At 36.7% G+C, this 17,809-nt stretch overlaps 1 protein-coding gene across 8 annotated transcripts in view; it reads right to left on the reverse strand.

Moving 5' to 3' along the window:
* Window positions 1–742: 742 nt before the first annotated feature.
* Window positions 743–17,809, reverse strand: part of MECOM (MDS1 and EVI1 complex locus) — a 568,251-nt gene continuing 551,184 nt past the window's right edge. For 6 of the 8 annotated variants that reach the window (XM_079921929.1, XM_079921927.1, XM_079921928.1 and 3 more), the window contains 6 exons: window positions 16,800–16,877; window positions 13,149–13,318; window positions 10,849–10,993; window positions 7,231–7,467; window positions 6,213–6,396; window positions 743–2,280 (listed from right to left, as the gene is read on the reverse strand). In XM_079921929.1, coding sequence (XP_079778055.1) covers window positions 2,146–2,280; window positions 6,213–6,396; window positions 7,231–7,467; window positions 10,849–10,993; window positions 13,149–13,318; window positions 16,800–16,877 — 949 coding nt within the window. In that variant the 3' untranslated portion in view covers window positions 743–2,145. The remainder of the gene's footprint in view (window positions 2,281–6,212; window positions 6,397–7,230; window positions 7,468–10,848; window positions 10,994–13,148; window positions 13,319–16,799; window positions 16,878–17,809) is intronic. The other 2 variants (XM_079921926.1, XM_079921931.1) reach the window with 2 other exon arrangements.

A 17,809-nucleotide genomic window follows, 5' to 3' on the forward strand; every position in this document is an offset into this window, starting at 1 on the left:
ACACACAGAAGCAATTACGTGCATAAAAATTAAAATACCATTGCTTACACTAGTGAAAAGCAGAAAACATAAATTTTCAACAAAATCTGAATGGTTAAAGACATCATAGTAGATCAAACCTGATGGAATACGGAGCAACTGCTAAATGATTATTTTGAAGAATTTGTAGCAATATGCAGTTTTTGTGGGTTTTTTTGGTAGAGGAAGAAAACTCGAAATCAAATCTACCCTCTGATTCTAACCATGAAAATATGATATTTTGCATGTGGGCAAAGACTTAAAATGATCATAGAAAAGTTAAAGGGTCCCCCCACCCCTTTGGGAATCAATCAACAGTATTTGGGTAATTAACAACAAAAATAAGAAACAGAACACCTTTTGGCAGGCACTAGCTAAAATCGAGAAGAAAAACTGTAGGTTGCTCTGTCCTAACTAAAACGGGTACTGCAGACATGGGGTGATCCCAAGGACCATGTGGTGTTGCACCTGAGCCCTGACTTTGTACCACATGGAGAAAGTCCAGAGCAATGAGTGGGAGATAGTCCAAGTCCCTCTGGGCCAAGGGCTATCCTTCATGTCATCTCAAAACTATACACACATGCTCTACATTCCATGTATCTATTAGGGCATCAAAGTCCCAGACAGCATATCTTTAAATCACTGGATCCCAAAGGGAAACCAAAATTGCATGAGAAGGGAAAATACCACACTGTGGGAAAAAATAACCATTTTTGTAAGTCTTTATTTTTTAGTTGCTCCTCCCATAGTAATGCACTGAAAGGCATAACAGTTTATATTGTACAAAGCATTGGAAGAAAGTACCTCAACTTGCCGATTATTTCAAAATGAGACTACAAACAAAAAGAAAACAAATCTGGTTCCTCGATAAAGGGCAAAATAACTGAATACAGTCTGTTATTTACGTCTCTCTTTTAACATAAGGTCTGGAACACTTCATTTTACAAATAGGATTAACATGAACATAACAACGCACAAGCTTGCAGACAACCAGCATAAAATATGGGGTACAGTTTTTAATCAGGAGAATCATGCTTTCATGAAAGAAATTATAATCGTTTATACAATTGAATCAATTTCAGTATTACAAAAACTAAGTTGCATCTATTCGTATTTAGCTCATTAAGAAGGAAAACAAAACAACAACAAAAAAAGGAATGTTAAGAAAAGCCAAACACCATTTGGCACTCCCATACACAGGTCGAGTCACCTTGGTCCTTGAAATTCAAAAAGGGGTGTGCCTCGGACGTCAGAAAGTAGTGGCTGACTGGAACAGTGCTATTTTAATCAACAAACAATAGTTTGCCAACAAATAAATACATGATACACGCAACACACACAAAGAATTAAACATTAAAAAACAGTGACATGATTGTCTAAAATTAAGATGTTATTACAAGGATTTGGCAAACCTTCTATTAGCGTAGTGGTACAGCGGTACTGGTGATGAACAGGTTACTTCACTGACTTAACCTCTTTGAGCATTGAACATCCATAGTTTACAATATACACATACCCTTGTTCCCTCGTTTTAAACAATGTACTTAAAGAAGGCAAAAGTTAATGGGGAAAAAAATACTCCCTGTTATCAGTTTCTATAATAATCAAGTGTGCATTTCATCCAACTACTTCTGTCTTCGAAGGGTTAAATTACATAAAACTTTAACAAAGCAAGAAAATTAAATCTGTAATTAAAAGCAACTGTTCCCAATCATGTGTCAGGTGATCTTGTACAAAAAAGAATTCAGTTTCTATGGAGTGTTCATTCGTATCAATGCTGCCATCTTAACTACTCCTCTCACCCACCCACTCCCAGGGGCAAGGTGAACGGGAAGACGCCTTCTGCCCAGCAAGTTTTTCATTTTTATTGAATCATTTTAAGTCGCATTGATCCTCCAGAAGTCAGCAGCTGCCTTTGCTGTGCAAAACAAAATATCGAGAATAAATAGTTTCTTTTTCTTTCTTTCTTTTTTTTTTTTTTAATCATTCAGTTTAAGGTCCCCAGACTTTACATGAGTGACCCTTCAGGTTTATAAGGCATTCTGCTCAGCAGTCTTTTAAATAGTCCTATGTGAAAAAGCCATGCTACCGTTGGACTTGGTCCCATTCTGGTCGACCTTGGGAATGTCATACGTGGCTTATGGACTGGATAGCACTGGATTCCGCCGCAGCCCTGGCCATACTGTGCCACACGTTGGAAGAATTGTGGGATGAAGAATGGAGGGACTCCTTGTCGGACAATGACAACATCATAGCATATGCCTGAGGTAAAAAGGAGAGACTCGGTAAATGGCATTTGAAAAACATCACTTTTCATTCGAAGGATATCTTTGGTGAATGTTACAAAGAGAAGGGACCCTGAGAAGGAGCATCCCTCATGGGTGTGTTTGGAAGAGTGCGGGACATTTTCTTGTGCTATAATGACATGGAGTTACTGCTGGCCTTCGTTGCCTCGGGGCCACAATAGTGACACGATCTGCAGAACAAAAAATTAATGACCCAACCTAGAATGACAACAGCGCCCCCATTAAGAAACAGGAGCCATGCCCCTCCCCGACCATAACTATAATAACCATCCATCCACTGTTTATGCACATGTTCAACTCACCCCAAATATTACTGAATGCTTACAACTGAAACTGCAAATACAAATAAGAGACAGGCCTGCCTTGACAGTACTGTGGTCCAGGGGAAACAGTCCCAAGGACTCCTGCACTGGATAATTGAGAGCGCTGAAGGTGAAATGACTCACCCAAAGTCACTCGCCTAGAGGGAAGGAGGCATAAGTAAAACTTATTTCTGCCCAGCTTTGAATGCTTTGTCCACTTCCCCTCCACGCTTGAAGTATTCAATGCTGACACTCAAAGACCTTGAAAGTCGAGGTAAATCAAATCGGTTCTACCAAAAAATGAAACAACACAAAAGACCCAACAAAGTTCTAACCCCTGTGCTCCAGTATCTGCCAGCAGAAGGTGCACAGGGGTGCTCTGTGAAGAAGTGCTCTTTCTTCCTTATTATCACGTCAAAGTCCAAATAGCTATTCAGAGAATCTCCCCATTTGCTGCCAAGTAAAATATTCAAATGAAATGCTTGGTCTTGACTTAGGAGTGAACTTTTCACTGTTGATTTGTTGGTCTCATCCACTGCTAAACTTGCTTGTCAAAATGCTGCTGAAGAGGAATCATTAAAGTCCTGCCAAAGACATTCCACCGTCGGTAAACAAAGACAAAATGCCTCCGTTGTTAAGCAGAATTTCATCTCTGGGAGTCGTGCTGAGACATGTGGCCGGTCTGTGGTTTCTTCCGTAATCATGGCATTCAGTTAGAAAATCTGCTCTCGCAGACTGATTTTGATTTGCTGGGTCATTGCTCTCAATGTACACATTTGACTTTTATGTATGCTATTTGCCTTCCGGACCTCTACAAAATCTCCGCAGACATGTTACAAATATTTCTTAAGCATCTACTCTATGCCAGGCACTGTGCTAGGTCCCAGGGAATCAAGGATAAATAACATAGAGTCTTTGTCCTTTGTAGGGTGTAAAGTGTGGGTGAAGTGAGCATTGAACTTTATTCCAATGACATACCCACATTTAGAGATCAAGATGAACACTATTCTGAAATGGTTTTAACAAAACTCATTCTTTTTTTTTAACTCATTCTGATATGTGCAAAAATAAAAGGGATTACAAGAGAAAATTTTGAAATCCTGAGGTTGTTTTTGGTTTTTTTTAATTTATTTTTGCCTGCGTTGGGTCTTCATTGTGGCGCGTGGGCTTTCTCTAGTTGCGGCGGGCAGGGGCTACTGTTCCTTGCGGTGCGCGGGCTTCTCATTGTGGTGGTTTCTCTTGTTGCGGAGCACGGGCTCTAGGCGCATGGGCTTCAGTAGCTGTGGCTGGCGGGCTTAGTTGCTCCAGGGCATGTGGGATCTTCCCACACCAGGGCTTGAACCCGTGTCCCCTACATTGGTAGGAGGATTCTTAACCAGTGCGCCACCAGGGAAGTCCCGAAATCCTGAGTTTTAATCCTGGCTTTTAACCTGCCTCTATTCAGCTAGCTGTGTGACCTTGGGCAAGTTGGTTAATCTTTCAAGGTTACTTCCCTCATATGAGATGTGGATAATAATAACAAAAACTTAGCTCCAATGGTTGTGGAGGAACCACAAGAACTAACTTACATAAAGTGCTTAGCTTAGTGTCCCTGATGTAAATAGTACCTGTTATCATGAAACGAATTTTTGTAGGATAGAGTTTTTCAGGGAAAACTCTATACAGAAGGCAGCCACTGTTGTATTGGTCAACTATTTTGGATTCAATCACTATAAAAATCACAGAGTAAATATATGAGTTTTGAGGAAAGCATCTGAATCTATTCAGATTCTAGAAAATGATAAATATGGAATGTCTGCCTTTTGGTAATCAAAGGAAATAAACATTTTCATGCACGAGGATCAGTGCTGAGCACATAACTGACAGTTAATGACAACTGAATGAATGAATAAAGTCTCATGAAACAAAGTCAGTTTGCAAAAAGGCATGACCATCTTCAGATTGATATATATATGACATTATCAAGTAATAATAAAAATATGAGCTAAAATTGCAAAATGCAAGTATTTCTTGTGAAGGTAATTGTTAGCCCAGCTGGGCCGGGACTTTATATATCAAAATGCCGGTACTGAAATACATCATTTCCATTATCTTTAAGTTCCCAGGACCCTTTGCTTTCTATCACTGTGACAGTTTCAGGAATTTTCAGGTATTGTGCCTTATAATGTCATAATTTGGGGTGGAATAATTAAAAGAAATTTTAGAAAAAGAAAGAAAAGCTGGCTCCCCCAGTTTCTCTGATCCACTAGCAAGGAAGAACGGGAAATCAAGAGTTAAAAAAATATATTAGACACTTCTTATGGCTGTCTCCACGTGAAAATGAGATGTCTACTCTGGCTGGTTTACTTTTAATGTTAGAAAATGAAAAATTCATTTTTATCCTCATTCAATGATAGAGCAGGAAGGGATATTAGACATCTTCTCCACTCACCCCACTTTCAATGAGGAAATGATACCCATAGTTGTGAAGTGATGTTCTCAAACTCATGAAGCTAGGCAACTCCAGAGTTGAGGCTGGGTGCTTTCACTTCAATTCAGAAGGAACATTTATGTTGCCTATTACCATACATGATATCTTAAGACTTTTTATTGACTTTACTGATACTTTCAAACTTGTATTATCCCACTGGAATGTTTTCCCCACTTTAGTTGCGATATGACCACATTTGCTGTTAAGACCAGTGCAAAACATCTCATCCAAATAAGAAATTTCCAGATGTAGGAGTTAATATGGTCACATGGTTTGATATATCAGGCCACCTCTAAAATGAACTCTGGCTCAAACAATTAGACCAAAGTGACCAACAGATATAACAACAGAAAGTTTCTTTTTTCTTTCTAAAGAAAGAAATGGACCTGAATAAACAACCTGGCTGAGTGCAGATGTCAAGTAGAAAGGACTGACTTCCCTTTTTTGTGAAAAAAGAACTGAGGCTATGTTCAGTGGTATTTATAGATCCTTAAATGGAATTATTTTGGTCGCCATAGTGCTGATAGATTGCTATAGACCTCAATGAACTTGGGTACCACTCATTCATTCATTCATTCATTCAATAAAAATCGATAGGGTTTATCTCCAGGTGTGCCATTAAGTTGCTACAGACTTTTGGCAATTCATTTCATCTCTGACCCTCTGTTTACTCCTAAATTCTATCATTAGATGACTTGTTTATTAATTATGTACAGTAAGAAACAAAAATAGAGGACAGAATTCACTTTCCAAAAATCTCAGAATGCAATTAGGTTGACAAAAATTATAGACACAAAGCATTAGAAAATAATTCTGAAGTAATATACAAATAGGTGCAAGCGAACATTATGGACCATCTATACAAAGGCAATGTAATTGCAAAGGAAAGGGAAGATTATTGTAGGTCAGGGTTTGACACAGAAATTTCTGTGCAGAATCCAGTCATATTAAGTGCTGTAGGGGTTGACTATTCTGGATTCGGTCATAGACAAAGATTTGAACGTTTTGAGTAAAGCATCTGAGCCTGCTCAGATTCTAGAACATTGCAAAGAGTATCTGCCTTTGGTGTCAAAGGCACAATGTCATCAGGATGCTATACTGCAGGAGAGTATGTACCTGTGATTTGGACTTTCTGTGTAACGGCTGTTTAAGTTCCTCTGGCACATGGGAAGCACTGAAAGAAGACACCTCAGCTTCAGTATATTGATTATCTTCCATTTTCCTCATTTTGAGGCTATCTGTGAAGTGCCTTATATGATCTAGAGCAGAAAGTCCAGTTTTATATTCTTCCTCTTTATACCTAAAATGAACCAATGGGAAAGCACAGAGGGTTTTTTTTTCTTTTTCAGTTTGATATCCAACCAAATCACTTTTCATTTGAGTCTATACACTTGTCAAACATATTATATTTGCAGTAGAAAGTAGCCGGTGTCAATTCTTGGGTTCTTTAAAAAGCTTACAAATATTCTATCTTATAAATATATTTCTCTTCAGATTTTTCATGACTAAAGCAAGAGTATATTTGAGATAAAGAATTAAAGTCAATGACATGGGAAGTCAGCAATGCAGTGGAGACAGAGTTCATATGTTTATAATTTCCATTTAAAATAAAGCCAGTTACGATTATACTCGTTTGGCACCAATTATCCCTATGAAAATATAATATTCCCATCAATTTAACTATTGGGCTAATTTTTTCCATTTAAATATCTATCATCTATATAGATGCCAAATATATCAAGTAAAGTGAAATTTATCTCAATAATATTTGAATAATAACACACCAGATAAATTGAATAAATTAGATAATGTTGAAATCTCTATTTTTCTTTGAGTAGAAATAGGTAGAGTCTAAATAAGTGATTGTGTACTTGTGTAGCTTTCATTTTACCCTTCCTTCCTCAGGTTAATCAGAGTTTCACAAATACTGATGTATTTTCATGCTTGCAGATTATGTTGATGGCCACTTTGTTTCCATCTTTTAAAAATTAATCCACTGTGTATGCCTTGCTAATTCAAGTTTAGTTTTTATAGTTTATTGCTCGCAAATTGCTTAGCACCTGGAATAGTGCACTAATGGAAGAACAGAGCAGCAGGAATTGTAACCCTATGCGGATCTACTTTTGCTTCTCACCTCATTGGGGACGTCTTGCAACTCATCTCCAGGGCGCTGGTGTCTTCATAGTCATCCTCATGGTTTCCTTCATGTAAAGTACTTGTCCCTGGTTCCTTTCCTGTTTTCCCAGTAATATCATTGTCTTCATCCTCCTCATCTAACAACACCTCGTCTTCCACCTCTTCATCATCCAGTAAGTCTGAATTTTGACTGGTCACCAAAGCCTTTTCATCTTTAAAGTGACTGCCATTCATTCTTTCAAAAGCATAAAAAAGAAAGAGGTTCAATTACTGGTATCATTTGTAAACGTGCAGTTAGCTCCATTATCATGTCTTCCTAGCAACAATTTAATTTTCAACATTTGTAGAGCAAATTTTTTATTGTTTAGGCTTTATGGCAACCATGGGAAAACAATGTAACCTCACAAATGAGAAAATGAAGAAGAAAAATAATTGTGTGATTATTCAGATTATAAATAGAGCCTCTGGTCGAACTGGGAAAATAATCTCGGTCTCCTATTTCTTATCAGGCCTTTGCTTGATAAATGATATTGTTATATAGGATATAAAAAGCACACAAAGGTTTTCTCTAAGTAAAATTACCTAATTACCATATAAGTATGCACCATTTAAAAGAATAGATTTCTGGAAAACTCATACCCCTGAGCAACACTGCCAAAGCTTCAATACACATGCTTCAAGTGAATCTAAGAGTTCAAAGAAAATGTTAAAATAGCCGTCGCCAAGGACTAACCAGTATTTGCTATTTCTAGGTGACACTGGTGGGTATACGGCACTTAAACACTCTACTGAGACTTGAAAGTGTTTGAGTGCTCATTTATTCGTACTTTGTTCAAATTACCCTGGATGATCTGAATGTAAAAAAATTGCTTGTTTCCCAGGATAACACTGGGGTGGGAAATGATATGAAAATCTAATTGTACAAATATCTCTTGAAGCTTACTTAGCAAGTGTGTATAACATAATGATGCAAAAGAAGACTATTATATTGAAAAAGCCATCTGTAATATTTTAGTCTGTGGTGGCAAGGATTGCAATACATGATTCGAAAGTTTAATTATAAAAGAAACTTAATAACATAGAAGTCCCCGTTTAAAACTTTGGAGGGCATTTATGAAACTAGGATAAGCTTTTCAGGGTTTAAAGTAAACATTAAAATATGTGTAACTTGAATTTAAGTTTCGCTGTAAGGTTTTAAAGTTGAAACTGTTATAAAACAATTATAAATGTTTTAATTCTCTCTTCCTAACTCTCTCCTTTCAAAGATATATGATCAGGGAAGTTAAGGCAGTTGCCCAAGTACAGAAAGCTTGATAGAAATTAAATCATCCTAGGCATCCAGGTGTCCTGATTCCTGGGCCATTCAGAATCTTTCAATTTTGTCTTGCTCCTTTACCTATTTACTAATTCAGAAAACTTGCTGAGACTGCTAAATTATTGTTACAGTCATGTACACTTTTCACATTTAATGTAACTATTTTTCAGATTATGGAAAATCAGGTATCAGCGATAGACCCCCATCACTTTCCCACATTTAAAAAAAATGAGTACAATTTAATACTTAGATTTCTCAGGGCAAAAAAATACATAAATAAAACAATTGTGGATGTGACAGATGCACACAGTAAAAATTCATTTGACCAGAAAAAGTCATATCATCATTAAGTTTTTTTATACAATCCGTCTCTTAACCTCTTTTATCAAAGAATGATGAAAACATGTTTTGCACAGACATAAATTATTAGTTTCCAGTTACACTGCCAACTTGCTAGCTTGAATGGATCGAAATTGTTGTTTTAAAGAAATGAAAGAAAAAGTAAAAGAACAAAAGAGTGCATGGATGAAAACCAAAAGTAACAAAGCCAACGTGATTAAGAAAACCTATTTGTTAATTATGCTTTCAAATGTGGCAATTTATGGGGGTTAAATTATTCATCAAAAGTAGTCTGATAGGAGTTGAGGGGAGAAAAGTTGGATGACTCAGTCTTCTTACTTCTATGCTGTTTAGACATGTTGAAGCCAGATGTTGCAGCTTTATGGTTCACAAATCTCCGGCTAAGGGCTCGAAATCTGAATAGGAGTCTCAGAACACAAACGGTGCTTTTTGTTCGCTATTTCTTATTTGTATCATGTAACTATCATTAACAAAATGTCAAAATTATCAAAAGATCATGACTGTCTTTCTTACTTGTCCTTAGTACTTTGTACTTCTGATATCTGCCTCACCTCTCTCTCTCTCTCTCTCTCTCTCTCTCTCTCTCTCTCTCTCTCACACACACACACACACACACACACACACACACACACACACAGGCAAGCAGAGGGAAAGACATCCAACTGCACAAAGTTATAGTTTTATCAGACTTCTGAGAGGCTGGGAAGAGTCATGCAATAGCAGATATTCTCTCCTCGTTCCCTTAGAAACAATTTTATACAAGTTGAAGAACAGAGTGGTCATATATACTTATGTTATCTTGGAAAATAATGTTTATTTGATACTTGTCTTAATGGAAAAAAGTATCTAAAACAATTAACTTTGACTTTTAATAGCATCAAAGATAGAGAACACTAACACTTGCATGATAAAGAGTCATGGAACTTTCATTAATTTCCTGTTACATTAAAATGTACATTGTAGCATCCGAATTTAATAGGCCACTGGGTAGTTATATTCAGAACAACATAGTTCTCAATATCAGATATTTAATTGTAACTTATAGATAAGAAAAATTAAACCCAGTAGTTTGGGTAAAATAATGTTTCATTTACATCACATAAAATGTAAAATACTAGATAAGTATTCATTATCATTATCAGCATCATTAAAAGTTTTTCTATATGAATTAAGCCATATGTGCTTGATGTTGATAATGACAAGAGGGAGCCAGTGCACCTTAAAAACAAGGATGATTATACCCACTGAAACAAACATGCCAGAATTAAACGAGGATGCACCTGAGAGCATATAAGGAAGGGATAGAGTCTTATTCAGAAGTCACAAACGGTTTCTAAAAAGATATTTGGATGACATTCAATAAGTATTTTATATGTAAGTATCTACAGTATGTATAAATATATACAGATACATACACATACATATATATATAGTCATATAATATATATAGTCACATACTCTCTGTATACATGATATATCATATGATCTATAATAGTAACCACTGTTAGCCAGTGATTCAACTGAACCCCTGTGGTGACTTTCCCTTCTAGTTGGAAAGTTTTGATAAAATATTCGAATTAGCTATCAAGAGAGGCAGAACAGAACGGTGGTAAAAGCCTGGGCTCTGGAACCACAGAGCCCAGTTGAATCCCATTTATTACTTAGGTGACCTTGGGCAAATTATTTAACCTTCGATGTCTCCATTCCTGCACTGATAAAATTATATAACAGTAGTCGCTGTCTCATAGGGTTATTAGGGTAATTAAGTTAACTAATAATATAAAGTGCTTAGAAGACCATTTGGTATTTAATCTGCACTAAATAAATACCAGCCATTGGTGGCAGGAGTAAAGTCGTGTCACAAGAGTGAGCACTGCAAATGTATTTGAAAACGTTCATTTGTGAAATCATCGACTTTAAAGAGGAAAAAACAAGCTTTACCTCTCTTCTGTGTTCCTGGGAGACTGGCTGCCATGGTTGCTATTCCCGATGAAATTTCGAATTTCTGTGAAGTAAGCATCTTCCTTGTCATCGAGAATCGCACCTGTACTTTCCAGTTCAGAATGAGGCGACGATGTGGCCGTACCTGAGGGGAGAGAAAGCCTTTTGTGAAAAAGACAATTATTTATAGCGCAACTTATTTTGAATCTCATACCTTCTTCATTTGATCAGTGTTGTTTCCTAAAACAGGCTTTTTCGAATATTAATAATGATAACTTGAGGAGGTCAAAGTCTTCCCAATTTTACCACAGTACCCATGCCAGTGAGGAATGGGGACTATTTTGAACCGTTGAAATAGTGAGATACAGTCACCCAAAGATGCCGTTTCTCCCACTAGCTTCCTCCTTTTCCCACTGTAACAAGGGAACATTTTAATTTGTAGAATGAGAATATGGGGTGAGGCAAATTATAGAGAGGTCTTACATACATTCTGCAGAAGAAACTGTATACCTGGTTGCAGTCAATATGTATTTATTGCCCCTGTGCTAAAGTATGTTATCAAATAAAGACTGAACACATGCTGGAAATACTGCATTTTGATTTGGTGGATTAAGCCGTGGGTAGACTCAGAACACACCAGTCGAGAGACAGTTGTGGTATAATATTAAGAGGACAATATTGAGTCTGTGGATTACAGAATGATTGTCAGCTTCCTTACCTATAAAATTAGAATCAAAATACCTGTATCACAGATTATTCTAAAGTTTCCATAAATTTACAAATTATAAACACTGTATAACATGTGGTCAAACTTTATACTAACATTTGCTTCATGCTGTTTAGCGTGCCCACAAAATAGCTATAGTTTAGTAGTTCATCACAATAGTCTAGATGACAAAAACAAGAGGTTAGAACACCCCTCAGCTTAACAAAGTTATAACCTGGACCAAAAAACAAGTATTCAAATTTGACACATTATATCTTTAACTTATTTATTTTCTGAAATAATTTTGACTAGAAAAATTATAGGGGTATATTGTAAGAAAGTGTAGCCACTTTTGTGTATTGGATTAGACTTCTGCCTCTAAAGTCCAATATTTTAAAACCATGATCATTAGATTTTTGGCTTTAAGGGAAAGAAAGTGTATATAGTTCATTCAAAATCATAAGCAATGTTCCTGTACAATAGAGGACGGATTAATAATAAAATAATTTCCTTCAGGGCTTCCCTGGTGGCGCAGTGGTTGAGAGTCCGCCTGCCGATGCAGGGGACACAAGTTCGTGCCCCGGTCCGGGAAGATCCCACATGCCGCGGAGCGGCTGGGCCCGTGAGCCATGGCCGCTGAGCCTGCGCGTCCGGAGCCTGTGCTCCGCAACGGGAGAGGCCACAACAGTGAGAGGCCCGCGTACCGCAAAAAAAAAAAAAAAAAAAAATTTCCTTCAGTAAAGATTACTACTTTGTATAAACCCAACTTTTCTCTGTTCTTAAAATCCTTTTCAGGAGCGGCATGCACAACCCCTCTCCTCACTTCTAAGTCATTTCCTTAATTCTCTAGAAACAAATTATGGCTACATAAGTTGGTTTCACACACACATGCCAGCTGCTAAGCATTCGTTAATCGTTTATTATCTAAGCATTAGAAGCCAAAGGCAAGAAAACCTACCATGTCTTCTGCTAACTATGCGCTGGTACGTCTGGGTTAAGGGAAGGCTAGTTTTTTGCCACTTTTAACTTAATTCTACATTGGAATTTGTGACCAAAACCACACACCACTATCATTCGCTACGGGTTACTCTGATCATGTTGACAGTCTTCAATCACTCATCTCTAATCAAGGTCCCCTGGAGAGGTCCTCTGAACTGCAAGCCTTCTGCAAAAGCAAGCCATGGTTTCTAGGTTAATACTCAAGAGCGTGGCATTCTGGGGCTCCACTGTGGTCATCCTGCCAGGCTGGGGGCCACGTTCTGTGCCGATAGATGGAAAGATCGTTCTCTGCAATTTAGGAAATCTTGGTTCATGAGTCTCCGGTGAGTTCGGGTCATGGTTCTCTTCGCTTGAGACTGCCCACTGAGATGAATCCAGGAGAAAATAAAATCATCCACATAAAGCTCTGAGTTGTATATTATTCAACGATCACATCATTCACTTCATTCAAAAATCTCAAGGGAAACGTGCTGCAAATTTGCACAACAGGATCTGATTCTCGTGTCAAAGTGGAACGGGAGAATGATCACAGCTGTCTTTTAAAATAAGAAAAATAAGCTACCGTCTCCTCCTCAAAACACAATTGATGACCTACCAGACATGTTCCCATTCTCGTGCTTCTTTAGGTGTCTGTCTAAGTTGGTTTGTTGACCAAAACACCTATCACACAAGTGACACTTAAAGGGCTTCTCTTTATTGTGGATGTTGCGAACATGCCGCTGCAGGTTAGAAGATATGCTGAATGACCTGTCACAGTACTTGCATCTGAAAAACAAACACAGAACAAATATTCGCAAGCAAATCGAAAGAGAGTTCTCAAGACAAGCAAACCAGATCTCCAAAATTATCACTGTAGAGAAGATTACTATCCACACAGCCAAAATTTCAATTCCAATAAACAGACTTTGATTGCATTAAAGATGTTCACGACTTCATAAAAAACCATAATAAAATACTTCATAAAACACCATAATAAAATCACAAGTTTATGAAGGTAATCAGTTCTAATACTTCAAGTAATGCTCACAAAATTAAAAATATTAAGAAATAGTAGTTTTGTTTTACCTTCTGCTTAGGACAATACAATTAAATCTCCTGTAAACAAACATGAAACAGATTCACATATTGTTCAAATAAAGTAAAAAGATCATTTTTTAATTCGAAACTTCTGAGCCTGATTAAATAATTTCTTAGTAAATTCACTTTCTCAATTGCTAATCCTGAAGGAGAAATTCTGTTATCTTCTCCAAAATAACAATAAAGGTTCCAAACTCTTAAAACTGGGGCAATGTAATAGTTTAGTCTGATACCAAAGATACTGATTTTCATAATCTATAGTTATTAGGGGCCCCCAAAGCCTTTATTGTGTTAACGTTTAAACTGTCACAAAAGAAAGAGTACCACTAAATTCTCCTTTTCGGATAAAAACACAAGGTCTTTGCTAACCCCCTCTCTCTGGATTCCCCCCAGTTTTCCACTTTTATTTTTCCTAGAGCCTGTGGCAGTTCTGAACGAGGTCAGTTTTTTCAGGAAAGTACATATTATTGCCTGGCTAATTGTTTCTGCCTTCCAGAAAGTTCTCCTGAAGAGAGATCATGAGAGAACTGAAGTTCTCCTTCAGTCACAAAATAAAAATGTAACCTCCCACCCTCTCCCCTTCCCACCAGCTCTTATGGTGAGGAAGAAAAGTGATAAATGACAAGATTTTCTCCTCTGGCATTTTAAAGGGTGCATTGTCTGTTTATATGATTTTTTGGTACGTGCGTTGCGTAAAAGGAAAAACCAACTTTCTCTAGATAACTTTCAAGTGAAAATTTCTAACTTAGCAGCCAAAAAATCCAAAACTCATTCTTCCGTGTGTGAAGGGCCCTTCTCCCACTTCTGAATGCAGACTCAGCAGTTCGAGGGACTCTACATCAGAAACTGCCCCACTCCATTCAAAGTGTTTGGGCTTTATGGCTGTCTCTACATGATGCCAGATGTCCAGTTAGTTCGGTGGGGAAATAAATCTGTTAAACTAGTTACTTTGTCATAGTATCAGTAAACCAACTCAAGGGCTGACTTAACTTCCCTCCTAAAAAACCATTCTGGCATCATGAGTTTCCTCAAATTTAAATGAATAATATTAATTTTAAAATGGGTAAAATCCCACATTGATAGTAGTTGTAATATTTAAGGCTCTGTTTTTGAAAAAATATATATATGGACTCTTGGCTTTCTTTGAACTTCCAAGGCCCACTGCAAGGAGAACCATGGTACAGTTAGCACAGTTGTGTTGTCCTAAGCAGAATAACCTAGGAAACACTGATAGAGAAAACTTAAACTCCCATCAAACTTTTTAGAAAAATTTTCACTCAAAATATTTTCTGCACAAATCATGAGGAAGAGAGATTTTGTCTTTGACATGCTTCCAACTGTCTGCTTATAGGCACAGAAGCTGTAAATCCAATAAATATCATCCACTCTAACAGAATCAGTCAATAAGGAAGTTTTAACCAAAAACCATCTGTTACTTTGTATCTTTCCTCTGCTAATATCTTGGCCAAATGTCTGAGTGCTCCTAAATAATAATCATTCCATTCTATTCCAGTAAATTAGTTGGTGGTCAAGAAACAGCTCAATTCAGAGCCTAAGTTTCAGAAATTCTAAAGAGCAATACATAACACACGCGTGACCATACACGATTAAGCCTTCCTGGTTACTGGATGTAAACACAGGGGTCAAGGGAGCCTTTCAGATCATGGTAGGAGATTAAAAACGCTGACTTGAGAGTTCCAGAACTGGGTTTTAATTTGGGGCCTATTAATACCAGACTTTACAGAAGGCAATTAGCATCTGTGGATCTAAATTTTTTTACTTGTAAAACAGAAGAGCTGGACAAACGACTGTTTAAGGTCTTCAGCTATGAAAAATTCTGGTTTGCGTTTTTTAAAATATACGGACAATAATAGCACCATTTACAGGGTAGAATGAAACCACTGAATTCAGGTACAAAAAAAAGAGTAAAATGAGCATGGTATCGTAGTCGCATACCAGACCCTTGGCCATAACAAAATGTAAGTGTGGAAATCTTTCCTCCACTTAAGCAGAATTCCTTGGATGTGACATTTTCTCAAAAAAGGGAAATCATCTAACACTTCCCATTTTTATGTCTCTCTGAGACCTACTATATCAAGCACATTCTATCACATATAAAGTCATTTATAAATATCACTTATGATTAGTGATTTACAAAACATGTAGGCAAGCAAAGAATTTAAGAAAATACTTTATTATTTTCTGAGTTTAAGTCCCTCCAGTTTTCCTAAAATTTCTCCTAAAATTTGAACACTCTTCAAATGAACATTGGTCTGCCCATTTTCTTATCCTTGTATGTAAAAAAGTCTTTGAAAGCTGATAATTCGTTTATTTTAATGACAAAAGCATTCAGACAAAAATAATTTTACACATATGCAATGCATAAGAATTTCAAAGCAGAATAAAATTACGATATTACTTAAGATAAATAACATTCATTCTTTGAAGAAATATTCATGAGTACCTAATACTGTGTGCAAGGCATACACATTCAACAATGTAGGTGATATTTTAAAACTGGAATGGAGAATGGTGGTTAGTTTTGTTTGTTAGTAAACAATAATATTAAAATTAAACACAGGTGCCATGTGTCATATGGCTAATTTTGACACTTAAGAGAATAAGCTAAGAAGCACTTGAGAAATTGTTGACAGAATTGCTCCCTTCCTATAATATATTCTATTTTATCTGTTCTACCCCTAGCTCCCTTTTCTTCCTCCTCTCCAGGTTTAAAATTTATTCTTTAAACCTCCTAATGGGACCTGTAGACATTGACTTAGCTGTACTGGGAAAACAAAGATATATCCGGGTTGTTAATTCCTAGCAGAGATTTAAGGCTTGGAAGAGGGAGGCTGCAAGATTATGATTATTGTCAATTAAAAAGGCATGAATCACTGAGGAGAGAGAGCACTTAATTTTAAAAATGTATAACAGTTCTTAAACGCTTATTCTATACTAGACACTGCTAGAACTTTTAAACTGAGATATAAGAAGACGATTCAAGAAATTAGGACTTTTCTAAATTTTAACCCCAGCCATTAGTTAATTCTTCTTTGACTCAAAATTGAACAGACAGACATTCACAAAAATAGCCTCTTTTAAAATTGTGGCAATGAGCCTACTTTATTACAATATTTATCAAGACATTTAGTAAAAATCATTGTCAAACCTGTAAGGCTGCTCTCCTGTGTGGGTTCTCAAGTGCCGTGTCAGGTTCGCAGATCTTGGAAAAATCTTGCCACAGTATCTATTATGAAAAGATGTTTATAAGAGAAAGTCAGCACAATTGACTGTATTCCACTCAAGCTGCATAGAAGCCAGATGCTTATTCCTGAATTAATTAATCTTGCATGGAACTCACATGTCTTTGGTATTTAAAATTTGCAACAAAGCCATTCTACAGATATAAATAACTCTACAAATAAAGACTGCGTTATGAGATCCGGTTGAATTTGCTCATGCATAAGCAAGCAGTTTATGAAAACAGACCTGAGTTTTGATGACCCCCGTGCTCCTCTTTTATTAACTCTGTATCTTCACATTCACAAAACTGAACCAGACAAGGGGATTAAAAAATGACAAGAGCCTGTGATTCCGGGTTGATGTAAACAGATTTCAAATGTTTCAACTCATTTTACATGTTAGGCACAGTGACAACTCTCTGTACATTGAGGGGTATCAGATCGGACAAGATTCTAAGACCTCATCCATCAAGGTATGTTCCTATAAAAGCTTTTCTGGAAAGAAAGTGACACATTTTCCAAACAGCAGATAAATTGATATGCCTGAGTCAGATGCCACAAATTTCTGAAGACAATTCAGAAATTGTAAGTATGACTTATTAAAAAAGAAAACAGAAACCAAAAAAGAGCTTTACTGTACTACTGATGAGTAACAAGAAACTTATTAACTAGTTTTCTTCACTTATCGACCTTATTTGTCCTTCATTAATAGCCTTATTCTTCAATGCCATGACAATTAATAAATATATGCTTGAGGACAGTAGTATTATACCTTTGGATGAAAATAATTAACTGTGAAAGAAAATTCATAAATATCAAAGTGAAACAAGTAGATAGCATTTGGACCATTTCCAACCTCATTTATCACAACCAAATGGCCTGTGTTAAAATTTTCATTTAATAATAATTTTTTTAAACCACTATTTTTATATCCCAC

The sequence above is a fragment of the Stenella coeruleoalba genome, assembly GCF_951394435.1.
Source record: "Stenella coeruleoalba genome assembly, chromosome: 5".
NCBI lineage: Eukaryota > Metazoa > Chordata > Mammalia > Artiodactyla > Delphinidae > Stenella > Stenella coeruleoalba.